This window comes from Solea senegalensis, linkage group LG11 (genome assembly GCF_019176455.1).
Source record: "Solea senegalensis isolate Sse05_10M linkage group LG11, IFAPA_SoseM_1, whole genome shotgun sequence".
In the NCBI taxonomy this organism is placed as follows: Eukaryota; Metazoa; Chordata; class Actinopteri; order Pleuronectiformes; family Soleidae; genus Solea; species Solea senegalensis.
The window spans coordinates 12,977,054-12,992,438 of NC_058031.1; the positions used below are offsets into that span (position 1 = coordinate 12,977,054).

The window sequence follows — 15,385 nt, forward strand, 5'->3', positions numbered from 1 at the left end:
GATGAAAAGAACTTGCTCCTGACCACATGATGCTAGTGAAACATTTACAGTTCTGTTCAAAGATGTTTAGGTGCTCATCGATCATGATAGTAAGTACCTAAATTTATCCTGAAGTTCGACAACAAGCTCAAACACCAGCCAAGAGTCACAGCAAACTAAACTACAAGAACAAGGAGTCGCCACAGACAGTTTGTTCCTCCAAAACCTTGATCTAGTCATCGTGGTCACAGAGAGACTGAATCTACAAGAGAAAAAAGATGGGCCATTTTTCTTGGACAACCTACTTGCAAAGTAATATGAAAAACTGAGTACAGGTGTACTGAGCAAGACTGATACTGTTGCTTTTGTTCTGTACTTTTTATTAATATTCTAAATAGATGACACAACAAAAAAGTACTAGTTTCAGAACCTTGGTGCCACATTTTCAAAACTCTGGATAAAAAAACTTGCTACCAATGATCAAAATTCACAATTTTCCCAAACAAAATGCTTTGATACAACATGCACACACCACAGATTGTTCACTGGACTTCACTGGAAATCACCATTTCAACGTGACAACATATCATAAAATTACAATCATTTCAACTAGGGCTGAAGCGATTACGCGATTAATTGATTATTCGATGATTAAATGAATTGTCAATGATTTTGATAATCGATTATTCGGTTTTAGTGTTTTCTAAAGAATTAAAACCAGTTTCTAAGATTCTTCAGCTTCTTTAATGTGAATATTTTCTGGTTTCTTTACTCCATATAACAAAGAAATCATTAAAACTGAATAATTTTGGTTTGTGGACAAAACAAGACATTTGAGAGCGTCGTCATTTCCAGATTTGATGTCAGAAAATGCTGAAAATATATCAGTGATGCATTTTCTGACATTTTATGGACCAAATTCAACACATTACTAGGTTTCAGAATAATTCTTATTGTAAAGCAGTTCAACACTACAATTTTATTTACTGTATTTTTTTCAGTACTCTAGTTTTCTGTTTTACTTGTTACCTATGTTGTGATCTACATTGTTGTATTTCATCAAAACACTTGTAAGTCATTAATTGCTTTAAGTTAACCATACTTTTTCCTTTCTTTTCCTATGGATTAGGCAATGCAGAATTACACTCTCATTGTCAGCATGTTTAGTATTTGTAGTATAGTAATTGTTTTAGTGACACACTAGAAGGGCCACACTAGAAGCTCTTGTGTTTGTTATTTCTTTTATGAATAACAATACAATAAAATGAGGTAGAAAACAGGAAAAACAAAGGTTTGCTGTTTTAAATTTTTGATTTAAAACGAAACGTAGTCATAGCCATAAGTAGATACTATGGCTAAAATAAGTAAACTACAGGAGAAAACCGGAAAAGGAAATGGTTTGTGCAGAGGTCACCGAGAACTCGCGGTGGCAGCCGGGACGTCGGCGGACTGTGTGCCTGAGCTAAGGAGAGGTGCGTGTCCCCAGTGTCCGCTTCGGTCGCCCGGTTAGGAATGCGTCTCATGAAGTCGGAGTGTGGTGAAATATTTCGTGTGAAGCCAGCGGGGACTGTGGTGTAATTAGAGTCATGGTTTGGCTTTGCATGTGCCACTAGACTGACGGCGTGCGGGTTTGATTCATTGAGCTAGCTGCCGTTAGCTCGCTTCGTTGATTCATATCACGCTAGGTCGATAGCCTCAGTCTATAGCGTACCTGTTAGCCGGTTAGCTAGCTCGTAGCTAGTTTGCGTGCACTGCTGGTCGATCCAGTCCGACAGGAGAGCACTAGACTGACTGCTCAATACAGCCGGTGTTCACCAAAGAGGAGGTGGTGGTGGCAGGCGGGGGGCCGGGAGAAAGCGACGGGGTGGAAGTGAGTCAGGAGCGGCTGATGAGTTCAGACCAGAGCGTGGAGCCGCCGCTGCTGCAGGAGGAGGCTGATCCTGGACCGAAGACCGCTGGGAAGGACGAGGCTCCGCCGGGGAGCGAGGGAGGGTCAAGCGGCATGGTGAGTGAGGCCTTCCTTAGCTAACGCTAACAGGCTAATGACTGCTGCTTAGCACAGTGCACCCCCCACTCTAGTACTGGAAGTGATATTTATGAGGCAGCAGCGAAATTAACCCAAAGAAAACACATTTTTTTAAATGTTAAGATTGATTTGGTCTTTGACTTTATGGCTACTTATGGACGCTTTCTGATATTGTTTAATTTCAATATGGGGCGATTATCAAACCATGACACCACTAAGTTGCAGTATTATGGAGGCAGGTGATTTTAGCCCACTGCGGCTCATTTTAGCTAACGCTAGCTTAGCGTCTGTGACCAGCAAGCTCATTAAGTAGTCTGCTGAGTAATCATTAGCTCACAAGTTATCGCACAGCTGGCGGAGGACGACAGTGCTGTTTGCGACGGACTACTGTCAGGGTTAAATATCCACATTCTAAATTTCCGATGCTTCAGATATTGACCGACGGCTGAACGTTCATTCAACTTAATGTTATCTGTAAGCTACTGATTTAGCTCTGGTAGCTAGCCGCTAACCCAACGCAGTGACATGCGTTGCAAATACCTGGCCTGTGCTGCGCAGCGCAATCAGCTGACATTACTTGGCTCGACACGGCCTGTAACACAGATGCATGCTTTGTAACCATGTGTCAAGTTGCACGGCTCATTAATGTTGGTGCCCTTTTTAACGACACCAAGGCCTAACAGTTTTGACACATCCATGCATGTGCGATTGGTGAAGAAGGTAAGAGTCTCAATCGAGTCGCGACGTTTTGCAACTAGCAGCTGTTCCTGTCAGGCCAAGTGCTTTTAGTAAAAAAAAAGGGAGTAGATCCAATGCTAGTTGGAGAGTGACAATGTCACAACCCAGAGCTGGTAAATCAGACTGGTACTGGCGTCTCTAAGTTGGTGAACAGCTGTAATTCATTTCTGTCCGATGCATTTAGTTCACATCAAGCCTTATGCCGTGTTATGAACGAATGTGATCTATTCCTGGCCACAGACCTTTGCTGGGTCCGTATTTCTCCTGGCAGTCCACACATTAAGAGTCTGAGCTGATCCTTGAATAATGTTACAAAAATATAAAGATGTTCAAGTCCAAGGTTTACAAAACAAGGGATTAATAATAAATGATACACAGAATTGCTCAACTTATACATTTATTGAACACGTTATGTTCTGCTTTTTGTATCAGTAGTGTAGAGCAATAATACATTTAAATAGTAAACAAAAATGTATCAACTTGATATAACTTTATTTTGGGGTTTTTTTATTTAAAAAGAAAAGTTCAGTATGCATTTCTCAGCCGGTTACAGAAAAAGGAATGGGCTGACGATCAAGGCTTATTTTGGCATAACCTAATTGAAAAACCAAGAATGCCAATGTTCCAAAACTATCTTTGAAATGTTAGATAAACAAATTTACCCTAAAATAACTCAAAAATACACAATCCTTTAATTAAATGATCTTAATTTAAATGATCATCCCTAATTAAATATTTTTGCCTTTAAGCCTTCTCTGAAATGTATGTTTTTTTTAACCCATCTCTGAGCTCTTTAACTTAAACAAGTTGATCGGAAAACTAGACATACATTTTTAGTATGTTACCATTAGTCATGTTTCTGAGAACAAAATCGACTAATGGTCATTGGTGCAATTTGCCAATGCCATTTTAAAAAGGGCAAAAATCAACCCAATTGGTCTACCACTAGTTTAAATAGCAGGGCTATAATCTTTCTCCTTTTGTGAGGTTAACAGGGTAATAGTCTCTTTTTTTGACAGGGGATCACGGAGCCCTATGTGGGCACATTTCATTGCACTTCTCTGGTTTCCAATTATATGCCATGGAAGCCCAGTGGTATGCAGGTGTTGCCCATGTTAAGCTAGGTGATTTCATTCAGTTATACAAAACTGAAGTAATTAGTGAAATCCACAGGTGTAGTCATTGTTGGCTGCAACCAGCACGGTCTCAGTCCTTTGCATTACTTTGTTTGAGACCCCACACAAAACATTGTTAAATCCTTGTCTATTGTTTTTGAAGTTGCTGCTTCTGTTATAGTGGACAATGTGTCAGCACACAGATGGAATGGATTTAATGTTTACTTGAAAACAAAAGGTAAATAATTATCTTACTTTCAGTCAAACTCGCTGGACCTGGTTGGGACACATTTGTGTTTGTTAAATGTCAGTTTTTGATTTAAATGATTTGTTTTCCTAACTATGTGGTTAGATTAAAAATACTGAAAATGTTTGTCAATATTCCAATTTCTTTACCATATTTGTATAATGTTAAGCTTCCTCAATCGGAACTTGATTAAGCACACTGGACTTATTGTGTTGTGCTCAGTAAATAATGGATATAACTACTAGTAACTCACTGTGTAAACGAATGGTTGTTTGGGGATTTCATCTGTTAGATTAATTAAAAAAATCTGTGCGATTGTAATCCTAATGCTTTGTGTTCTTTACGTGAGAGATGTCATGCAGAAATTATACATCATACCTGAGTTATAAATACATGATACTTTTATCACTTTCTGTCCATTTTAAACTGTCAAATTGCAGCAGCCTGATCTACATAATCATGTGTTTTTAAATGTTTCAAATAAAATACACATGGAAATTTACTTTCAGTGTCAATATGCATTGCAGTTTCCTTATCCTGTTTGTGCTTTGAAGGTCACATCTAAGGGTGCCGGTTTGAACCCAAATGCCAAGGTGTGGCAGGAGATGCCTGTGGCTTCCAGTGAGGCTCTAACCAACAGCCCTCATTGGCCCAACACAGACATGAGTGAGTGTGAGATGCACTTCCATCACCTCAATTAAATATCCATTAGGAAAGCAATGATGATGGTTACAAATTAGGTCTGTAATTATGAACTGAAAATTGTCACATCATGTATATTCATATAAAGCACTATGCTAAGAGAGTGCTATATAAATAAAGTTTATCATTATAGATACTGTTTCTCAGTCACAATATGCCATAACATTTTTTTGGACTTTCAAAGCTGGCGAAAAACTTGGATATCTGCTGTTTTTCTGAAAACAAATGTCCACCTTGTTCTCAGGTTATTCTGAGCCTTCGTCTGCTGGGTGCAAGCAGTACACTGTAGGATTCACGGCCCTGGATGACAGCAGCTCCACAGCAACAGCTGAGATAGCAGTCAATGGAATGGACCCTCCAGAGTTAGACTTTTCCCCCACTGAGTCCACCACGGGGACACCAGGTCAGTCACATCACATGACATGCAGTCATGTCCAAATACAAACTGTGTCTGCTATCAAGCAATATTTGACTTTTCATTCATTGTATTCCATTTGTATAAATGACTATACATATTCTTAAGTTTAAATTGGTTATAAAACTTCACATGCATCCTGTTAACGCTGGTTATCAGTGACATAAGTACATTACTATGTGGTAGGGCTTGACCCAAATATTCAACTTTTGTGTGTTGGATAGGCATTGGGTTTTTAATTTGTGGATTCAGAAGTTGCTTTTTTTTTTGGTATTCAACTAAATGTAGTTTTATTTATTAATACATTTATTTAATAGATTCAATAGAGTGCTTATCAGTGTTGTGAGTCTCTACTTGAATTAAATGAAAATGTGCAGAGTGCTGGCTCTGTCCCATGCTTTAACTTAAAGTTAGTGCATGCATTGACTAACCTGTACAGTTATCTATTACATTTACACATTCCTGTGAGAGACTTGGGGAGAATAGCTTGAACAGTTTTTGACACATCCAGACTAGTGTGGAGTCTCAGTAGAGACTCTGCTATCAACAATAGGACATGGTTGCATCCTTCTAAACATCAAGACTTTTTTAACTTATCCTGCAGTGATTATAATTGACACTTTCCTTTTCTTACCATTGATTTGTTTTTTGCGTCTTAGGGGATTCTAAAGCTGACGAACAGTTACTCTCCTCTGAGAATCTACGAGAGTCTCTGAAGAAAGAGCTGGAGTTTTATTTTTCAAGGTAAGAGGGAAGACCTCATAGCACCCATCATGTAGTGGAATTTGTGAAATGTACCTGTTATTACCACATCTAAGACTAATTTTATGGTTGTTTTCAATTTTTAGAGAAAACCTCTCGAAGGATTTGTACCTGATGTCCCAGATGGACAGTGACCAGTTTGTCCCCATTTGGACCATAGCCAGCATGGAGGGCATTAAGGTCCTCACCACTGACATGGACCTAATCCTGGATGTTTTGAGATGTAAGTCAGAAGTTTAAGATGGTGCATATTAACACAAGTTATTAGAGCAGTGTCCAGATTTAAACCCTTGAATTCCCCTCAGCCTCTCCGATGGTTCAAGTGGACGAGAAAGGGGAGAAAGTGCGTCCAAATCACAAGCGGTGTATCATCATCCTGAGGGAAGTCCCTGAAACCACACCTGTTGAGGTAAAGACGGCATGGCAATATAATGTCAATATCAAGTTGTTCATGTTGAACACCAGTATGAAACCTTCTTTAATCTAATTCACAGGAAGTGGAGTCCCTGTTCAAAAATGACAACTGTCCAAAGGTGATAAGTGTTGAGTTTGCACACAACAACAACTGGTACATCACATTCCAGTCAGACACGGATGCTCAACAGGTACTTGATTGTCTCATCCCTATGTCTCGAGTGTGTAGATGAAAATGTTGCTCCTTGAATTCTTATGATTTGCTTCTGTGTTCACATAGGCATACAAGTATTTGAGAGAGGAAGTAAAAACATTTCAGGGAAAACCCATCATGGTGAGTCAAAAACTCCTCAATTCCTTTAGTTATTTTGGAAAGGACTGTTGTGTTTATTTTCATTTTAAACGTTTTTCTTTTTTTAACTGCTGACAGGCCAGGATAAAGGCCATCAACACATTCTTTGCAAAGAATGGCTACCGTAGCATGGACAGCAGCCTGTATGCTCAGCAGTCCCAGAGCCAGTCCCAGTACAGCTCTCCACTCTACATGCAGCATGTCTACCCTCAGCAGCAGTACCCAGTGTATGGCATTGTACCTCCCACCTGGACGGCTTCTCCCACACCCTATTTTGAAACGCCTCTGGTGAGAAAAACACACAGCTACATAAACCATCTATCCTCACTTGAAAACCTCAACTTCCTCCCTGCCCCATATTTTGTCTGCAGTTGTTTTTGAAGTCTCACCTCACTTGGGGGGGAGCCTAGCCTGCTTAATAACGTATTAGTCATCACCGCCTAGATTTGTTGTGATGTCTGTAGAGAAATGCTACGAAACACTGAGTGAATTCAAATGAGTCCTTCTCTTTTGCATTTTCAAGAGTCAAACACGTAGTTTGGGATTTATTGAGTCGGTCAGAATATTGTTTTTCCAATCATTTGCACATCTACTGCAATAATGTGAAGTAAACATCTATTATACTTGGGTCCGTGTGGTAGCCACTGAATAAATACCTGCACGTTGTATGACATTTGTCAATAGTCTTTTTTTTTTTTTCTTCCTTGGGCAGGCACCGTTTCCCAACAGTGGCTTTGTGAATGGGTTTGGCTCCACAGGACACTACAAAACTGGCTCCAGTTCTCTTAACATCACTCGCCAATTCAACAGAAGTCGGTAAGGACTTGTTTTGCCGACACACCACATACCAGTCGTGGCTTGAAGCATTATTGTTTTGGGTTGTTTGTCTGTCCGTCCCTACATTTTATGGGAACGTCTTTAGGGAATTACTTCAAATTTGGGATTAGTGTGGACTCGAGCTTGAACAACATTTTACTGTCAGAGTCGAGGTCACTGTGACCTCACCAACACGTCTTTGGGTTTAATTCAATTGCTATACTAATAAAGACAGAAGTAACATAATAACCTATTTGAAGGTTGGTGGAACCGAGGTGGAAAGTTGATTGTGAATTTGTGATTTATTGTTTTGAACCAAATTTAAATTCTGCAATTTACGTTATACATTGAAATTGGAATGTTTTACTACTTGTTTCCTTGTGTGCATGAAGTTAAACAGTGAACGCTTCCCCACCGGGGAACTGTTCCTTACTCCCTGTTTCTTACTGTCCCCACAGTGTCCCCCTCTATTCAAGAAAGAATGTAATAAATGCCTTCAGGTACCTTAAGTTATATTGTACAATGAGCTTCATCACTACCCTCATCTCTTACCATACTGCTGCAGCAAATGACTAAATCCATAATGAGACCCATGCCTTCCACCAGTCAGACTTTTAAAAAACCAACAAATGTTTCATCACTGTGATAAATGTTTGTTGCCAGGTAGTGGACCTCCTGGATTTGTTGTCATTTGATAAATATAGGCATGTGTATTAAATGACAGCAACTGCTATCTGACTCTTAGCATTTTTGTTTTCCAGTTATTGTCATCTTACTCATTCCATTTGCATTATAGCATGATACAATTTTCCTCCCACCAGTTTTTATTTGTCCATTTACTTACCCCATTACTGCTGCTTTCTGTATTTCCATATGCTACATTAACTAAAAGTGCTGGTAGGTTGAAGCTGAGTCTGGGTTGGTCGTATGCTGTAAATAGTTCACATAGAGATGACAATTTTGCAAATTTGTTTGGTGAAACAGACTCCCAAGTCGAACCTGATGATGATATCATGATGCGCATAGAGGGAAACATGGGAGTGTGTAACTGGCTTTGGTTCTCTCTCTCGTCCTCCTTTCACTTCACTCTACCCTTGCCATCCAAAGTAAAGTGCATCACTCCCATCCCAATGAGCGTTCAGATTATGAGATCTGAGGGTCTAACACTTGAGGATCGATCCATGTGAATCATATTAAGTTTTTGAAAAAAAAATTGTCTTGCTATTTATTACACTATTGGCCCATCTAGGTCATACATAGGTGTTGTCAGCTCTGCACAATGATTTAATGATTGGTTGTAGATGACCAAATGTCAGTTGATGCCAAAGTCTTCACTGCTTTAATCAATCACAAGCACACATGTAGTTCTGCATGCTTACATTTACCCCAAAGAACGGCATGCTGTCTCATTCCTCCAGCAAAACTGTCCATTGATGCCACCAGTGTTTCCTTTAAACTGATAAAGCAGTTTCAGTCTGTAGTATATGAAAATGTAATTGTGACCCTATAGTCACTGGTAAGAGTATAGTTTTGCAAACAAACTCTTATAGCATCATACAGTAGTTGAGATGTTATGGCCCACATATTTTGGATTTGCATAACTTAAGTGGCTGCCAAAGAATTACAGATAACAGTGTTCACACTTTTACTTTTAATATTTGTATATATTATTGGGAAGTCATCTAAAATAAAATATAATTGAAAGCATTTACTACCAAAACCTGAGTGGTTTATTAGGTACACCTTGTTAAAACAATGTTCATAAATACATTTCAGATTGTGTAGATATTGTTGTGGAAGTTCTGAATCTAGCCCTTTTTTTTCTTTTTTTTTTAATGGTCTGTATCAAATGTAGCTTTACATGGAAAAAAGGCTGTTCAGAAAACACTGGTTGCTGATATGTTTGTTTGTTTTTTTATTTGTTTTTTTAATTGTTATCTGGTCTTGCTCACCATCACCTTTTCTGAAATACAACAGGAACCACGTGAAGCCCCAGGTAAGGACAAGTGAAGTGACCCCAGCATCCATTACTCCTGTCCCCCTGGATAGTCTGACTGGACTGCGCAGCCCACAACCTCCTGCTTTAGTCACTCCTGGCACCACCACTAACCCAGTCCAGACTGTCTCTGACCTAAGCATGGCCTTCTCTCATCTCTCCTCCTCCTCGGACCCCAGTGATGACAATGGCATGTCTGGACGTGGAAGGTAAATCGGTCACCTTGTTTCAGTTATTGGTTTGTGTTTACCTATTGTAATGGCTGCTGCCCTTGGTTTGCAATTTGCTGATTGATCTTTGACTAATGTTAAAATGATTTTAATCATCCTTTCAGAAGAAACACAACCTACAGAGGAACACGCAGGAGGCGAGAAGATGAACGGATTACGGTACACAGCATTTTCCCTTTTAATGTAAAACCAAAAAAATGAACATTTCGTGATCGTTTTGTTTGCCTGTATTTCCAATTTCCTTTAACAGAGGCCTGTGCCGCTAGCAGAGGTCAAGGTTTCTCCACCCAAATTCGACTTGGCTGCCACCAATTTCCCACCTCTTCCTGGCTGCGTGGTCAGTACACAGGGAGAGCCAGTGCTAGAAAATCGTATGTCAGATGTTGTACGTGGTTTGTACAGGGACAAGGTAAGAGAGCATTTTAAGCTGAACTGCATTTAAAGGATTCCTTAGAGGAAAACTTCAAAACACATGTAATGTGCATGTGTTCTTTCTTTTTATAGACCGAACAAGCCAATAAAGAAGCCACTGTGAGTCCAGGATCAGGCCAAGCCTCGGTCACAGAGATATCTGTGGCAGTCTCGAGTCCTGCCCTGCCAGCAGCTAAATCTGCTCCTCAACCACTTGGACCCTCTGCCCCTGGGTACAACCTTTTCTATAGCTTGAATATATTTCAGGGTAATTTTGACTTTAATGTCCCTGTGAAATAGTAACTTGAATGTTTGGAATTTTTCTGACAGTACCCGTCAGGAGAAGAGGGCTGAACGTGGAGACATCCCAGTACCAAAAGCAACCCCATGCACACCTGTTCAGACTACTGTCAACCCCTCCTCCACCACCACCACCACAACCACCACCTCCTCCTCTTCCTCTTCCACACAGCCTGCACCTGGCTCCAGGCCCTCTGCTGCCGCCACGCCAGCGACACCCAGCATGCCGGCTCCTGCTGCAGCCACTGTTCCCACCCCTGCACAGGTGAGTCTGGATTCTTTGCTTATGCATGGTAGTGCTCCTGATGATGAGATCATTTTGCGCATAGAGGGAAGTGAGGTAGTGGACTGACTGGCCTTGGTTATCTCCTCCTCTCTTTCAGTCTTCTTCATTGTTTCTGTCTTTTCTCCCTCTTCTCTGTTCTTTCCCACCATATGTCCAGAATGTTCACTCCCCACCCCAATGAGCGTTAAGATTATGAGATCTGAAGGTTTCACAAGATAAATTTTTAAAATGAATGTCCTAATGTGATTGTGTGCAACATGTATATAAATTGTGGTCCTTTTCCTGTCTTGGTTCAGGAGCCACGTAAGCTCAGTTACGCAGAGGTGTGCCAACGGCCACCCAAGGACCCTCCCCCTGCAGCCCCCGCCCCAGCTCCCTCCGGTACTGTATCGGGCCAGCCTTTGCGTGAGTTGCGCGTGAACAAGGCTGAGGAACCGGGCTCCAGCAGTGGTCCTAGTGACAAACAAGAGAAAGGCCATGACAGGGAGGCAGGATGGGAATGCAAGGAGAGTCGGCCTCCACGTGAACGTGACTCTCAGAGCTACTATCGTAGCAATGGCCCCAGAGGCACGGGGGGCCTCAAGTTTCGGGACCAGAGACGCCCACCGCCGGCCCGACGCAACTCCCCCCAGGGAGGCTACAGGCATACTGGCAAAGAGCAGAATATCCCACCAGTATCGCCAAAGTAAAAACTTTGAGATGAATAGAAAAAAGATGTATGAATATATACATGGATATATATAATTATATAAAAAATAATAACATAAAAGCAACAACATTATGGTAGCCACCTTCCCCCACTGGAACTTGAAAAACTTTAAAATGACAATAAGACCAGGACATCCAGGACTTGTGAGCAAAATGATTCATGAAAGACTTTGACGAGTGATTTTGAAAAGGAAACAAATCTTGGCCTCCAGCATTATGCTTAGCAGAATTTTAAGTGCGATTCATATGGAGGTCATTTCATTTATGCTCTGCTAGGGAAAGGTGGGATGCTGGGCTGTGTAAAAGGCCCTCTACCTTATTTGATTTTAAAGAATAGATGTTGGTCTGCAAGAACAATATGCACTAAGAAGAAAATAACATGCATATTTGTCATGTACATATACAAAGATATCACTAACACGCAATGAGAAGTCAGTTTTTTTTGTGTGTTTAGAGTTGCAAGTATGACTGAAGGTTTGACTGATGTCTGTGTATGCATTGATTGTTTAACAAAATTGATTGAAGTGCTACAGTGTGCTGTTGCACTGATGAAATGAAATGGATGATTTTTGATTTTTACATCTGAGATTAGGAATCATTGTCCTGAAACTGGACAGTGTGGACTTCAAATGTATATTAATGAAATGTGTTCTAAAGTGGTATTTTGATCTGGTTCATTCAGCTGTAAGTCAGATATCGGAAACGTTGATGTATGCCGCAGTCAGATGTGTGGTTTTGTTTGAAGCCGAAATCCACTTTGGGGTTCTCACTGGCCTGTTAGCCACAGTGAATCTGTTAGCCTGGTCCAAAGTTGTTGTTTTTTTTATGTTAAGTTTTATCTTTGCTATCTATCTGAAATGTTTTGGGTGTACCCACTCCAATTGATTGAAATTATTGTCATGTTGATAATCAGTCAGATTCTCTGTTTACATGTTTGTTTGGGTAGTAGGGTGACGTATTTCATGAGAAGAAATGATTAGGTTAATGGTAAGATTTGACTGTTGATTGCGCCTGATGGTTTAGGTGAGGTTTGGCTTTTCTACATCATCACAGGATATCCAGGTTAATCTTATATCTGTGAAATGTTCTTAACAATGGCATAGTGTCAAAAATAGACTGGGGATTGCTATTAGCTAAGAATGTTTGCTACATAATTTGGCAGCCGATTGGGTATAAAGAGGATTGGATTTATTTTCACGTGCTATGTGCCAGCTGCCTATGATCGTAGTGTGCTAGGATAAAGTTTCGATTTGTATTTACAAGGTCTGCTAAATAATAGGCTTGGGGAAATGTTTGGCCCAGTGAAACTGGATTCTGAAGAAGCTATAGAGGTGTAGTTGCCTATGCTATATTATAATAACCCGTCACTAGCGGTGTGTGTGGGAGAATGTAATTGTTCTAGTTCTAATTTACAGATGGAGGCTTTTGACAGCAGCTATCCACCTGATTGTTTTGTGCTCTTAGGGTGAGTTTGCTGTTTTGTGTTTTTTCTTTCTTTTTTTTTCTTTTTTAAACATTAAAAAAAAAAAACAGGTTGACTTAGAATTTGAAGTTTGACTCACTGTATGTATTTGCTTTTTAAATTTATTTATTTTAATTCTGATGCACAAAGCTTTTCTCCCAATCTTGGTAGGCTGGATTCCCCAAAGTTGTGTGAAATCGCATTGGCAAAATAAAATCACGCATATGACATTTATCTACTGTTCGAAATGTCAGCTGAGAGAAAATACTTGATGCATTGACTTTGGGTTTAGTAACGCAGTAAACGAGTAACCAATCACTGGGGCTGTTATTTCTTTTTCATTTTTGAGTTTGAGCAGCTAGTGGTTTAGGATAATTAAATAAATGCACTAACTCGTTTTAAAAAAACAACAAAAAACTTACTCATGAGTAAGGTGAAATCATTTTTGAGGCATATGGTTGATGTTGACAGGCTTGCAAATACCATGAGGAAATGCTTCCACCCCCTCCATATGTTTGGGTTATTTTGTTAATTTGGGTTGGGGTGGCAAAGGAAATATAGCAATGGATCAACCAAGTGTTTGAGACACAATCCTAGAACTGTATGAAATGTCACCAAAAATAAATTATTTTGATTTGGCTTTCTGGTGTCAAATTCCTTTCTGCTACATTGTTTTGTGTCTAGATGACATTCTTTCAACTGTGAATGGGTTTGTTCATCAGGTTTGGCTCAAAGTAAAACCTCTCTGCTATTATGAAGCCACCTTCATAATCTATTTGTGAATTGTGTTTCCAGTACATACAAAACATGAAGTGTACAATTTATAAGGTCCCGTGAGGGAAGAAGGCAGGAATTAATCAAATTTGGCAGAACCACTTTTGTGGTTTGTCCTGGTGGGATCTGGCACTTTAATGCAAAATGTATTTTTTTTTCCATCACAATCACACATTCTGTTGCATAAAATATTAAGAATTGTGTCATTTTTAAAGTCTTCCGATTGTTTTATTTTCCTCACCTACTTAACAAAAGCTAAACAATTTGTAAGTTGACAGTTTATCAAATATTCATTTACTGTGGGTCATTTGTCAAACAATTCATTGATTTAACATTTTGGTTCTCAAATGTGTGATTTGCTACTTTTATGTTAACCCTGCAAATCTAGTTTATGTAGTTTAAGAACCCAACTTAGTCATTGTTTGGTTTTTTAGGAACTGTATTTTCTGACAGTGAGTTGACTAAATTATTAATTTAAAAAATAATAAACAGCTGATCATAAAATCATTATGTGCATCTTTTAAACATTCACTGTAAAACTGACTGCAATTATGTTTTTTTTTTAATTAGACAGTTGTTTGCAAATGACATACTTTATTGGTTCTTAAACTGAAAATAAATGTTGAAAAGGCATTCTAAGTTTCCTTTATTTAAATATTATGGTGCTGATATTGAAAAATACAGGGTAAGAAAACAATGTAATTTAATGTGGCATGTACAAAAAAAAGTGAGCTTCCCTACCAAGTACTTGGTACCAAATTAACACACGGTTGGTGTAGTGGTTAGCTATCTTGTCTTTGCAGCAAGGTCATAAAAAGGGCCTTGCATGCAGTTTGCATGTTCTCCCCCTTGTTCGTGGGTTTTCTCTGTGGGAGGAAATGGAACACGGAGAAAACCCACTCTAAATTGATCGTAGGTGTGAATGTATCCAGGCTTTTGGCCTATGTCACCTGGGATTGACACCAGCGCCCCCAGCGACCCTCATGTAGAGGATAAAGTGGTGGAAGATGGATGGATCAAGGCACTACGACTTAAGCACTGCCAAGTGTCCTTTACAGCAGCTGTGTTTTTCTGAGTCTTTGTCTTTTAACTGTTCCTTCAAACCATGCCTCCCAAATCTGGGAGTTGGGACCCATTCAAGAGGTCATTTGATGCACCTGAGCCTCAGGGTAGGTCAGAGGGTGCCTTCTACTGATACTTCAGGTCCTGAGGTAACACGAGAAGGTCACTAAAATATTCTCTATTCTCTATTCTCTATCTACATTACACATTAGGATTTGAGGCCTTTACTTTACTCCAGTAAAGCATATGAATTGTCCTTAGGATAAGGTTGTTGGGGTTAGGGATAAGGCTTTGGTTCTGCTGTCTATATGGCTGGAAGACTAGTATGCAGTGACCTAAAAAGAGTAGCTGCACAATTCATGCCACCCCTGCCTGTCAAGTATCTAGTTAACCGTATTTAAATGTAAGGAAGGAAACCCTGGGGATAAGCTGACAAAATGTTACTCAAAAATCTCTATAAATTTAATGCAAAATGGTCTCCAGGGCTCAGATGTGGTCTCTCGTCTCTGCTGGGCCTCAAGTCACTGTTCTCACATGGAAATGAGCTGAAGGCATTCCTGGTATGTGGGTGGGTGGAAGCCTGCGCTGCT

At 39.9% G+C, this 15,385-nt stretch overlaps 2 protein-coding genes across 6 annotated transcripts in view; both read left to right on the forward strand.

Moving 5' to 3' along the window:
• samd11 (sterile alpha motif domain containing 11) overlaps positions 1–15,385 on the forward strand; it is a 1,171,052-nt gene that overhangs the window by 940,255 nt on the left and 215,412 nt on the right. The window lies entirely within an intron of this gene.
• Positions 1,390–13,598, forward strand: LOC122777078 (la-related protein 4). 2 transcript variants are annotated; one of them, XM_044038052.1, is made up of 17 exons: positions 1,390–1,984; positions 4,660–4,771; positions 5,052–5,210; positions 5,882–5,966; positions 6,071–6,207; positions 6,290–6,393; positions 6,479–6,589; positions 6,679–6,732; positions 6,829–7,038; positions 7,463–7,566; positions 8,025–8,066; positions 9,544–9,771; positions 9,897–9,951; positions 10,043–10,201; positions 10,297–10,436; positions 10,534–10,768; positions 11,086–13,598. In XM_044038052.1, the coding sequence occupies exons 1-17, from the start codon at positions 1,868–1,870 to the stop codon at positions 11,476–11,478; spliced, it is 2,445 nt and encodes an 814-aa protein (XP_043893987.1). In that variant the 5' UTR covers positions 1,390–1,867; the 3' UTR covers positions 11,479–13,598. The 2 variants fall into 2 exon arrangements, with proteins under 2 accessions (XP_043893987.1, XP_043893988.1); XM_044038053.1 differs by lacking the exon at positions 8,025–8,066 and having other exon boundaries at positions 1,391–1,984.

Coding starts and splice junctions, on each gene's coding strand:
- LOC122777078 (XM_044038052.1), top strand. CDS start 1,868: ATGAGTTCAGACCAGAGCGTGGAGCCGCCGCTGCTGCAGGAGGAGGCT. Junction 8,067..9,543: donor AATGTAATAAATGCCTTCAG/GTACCTTAAGTT, acceptor GAAATACAACAG/GAACCACGTGAAGCCCCAGG. Junction 10,769..11,085: donor CTGTTCCCACCCCTGCACAG/GTGAGTCTGGAT, acceptor GTCTTGGTTCAG/GAGCCACGTAAGCTCAGTTA.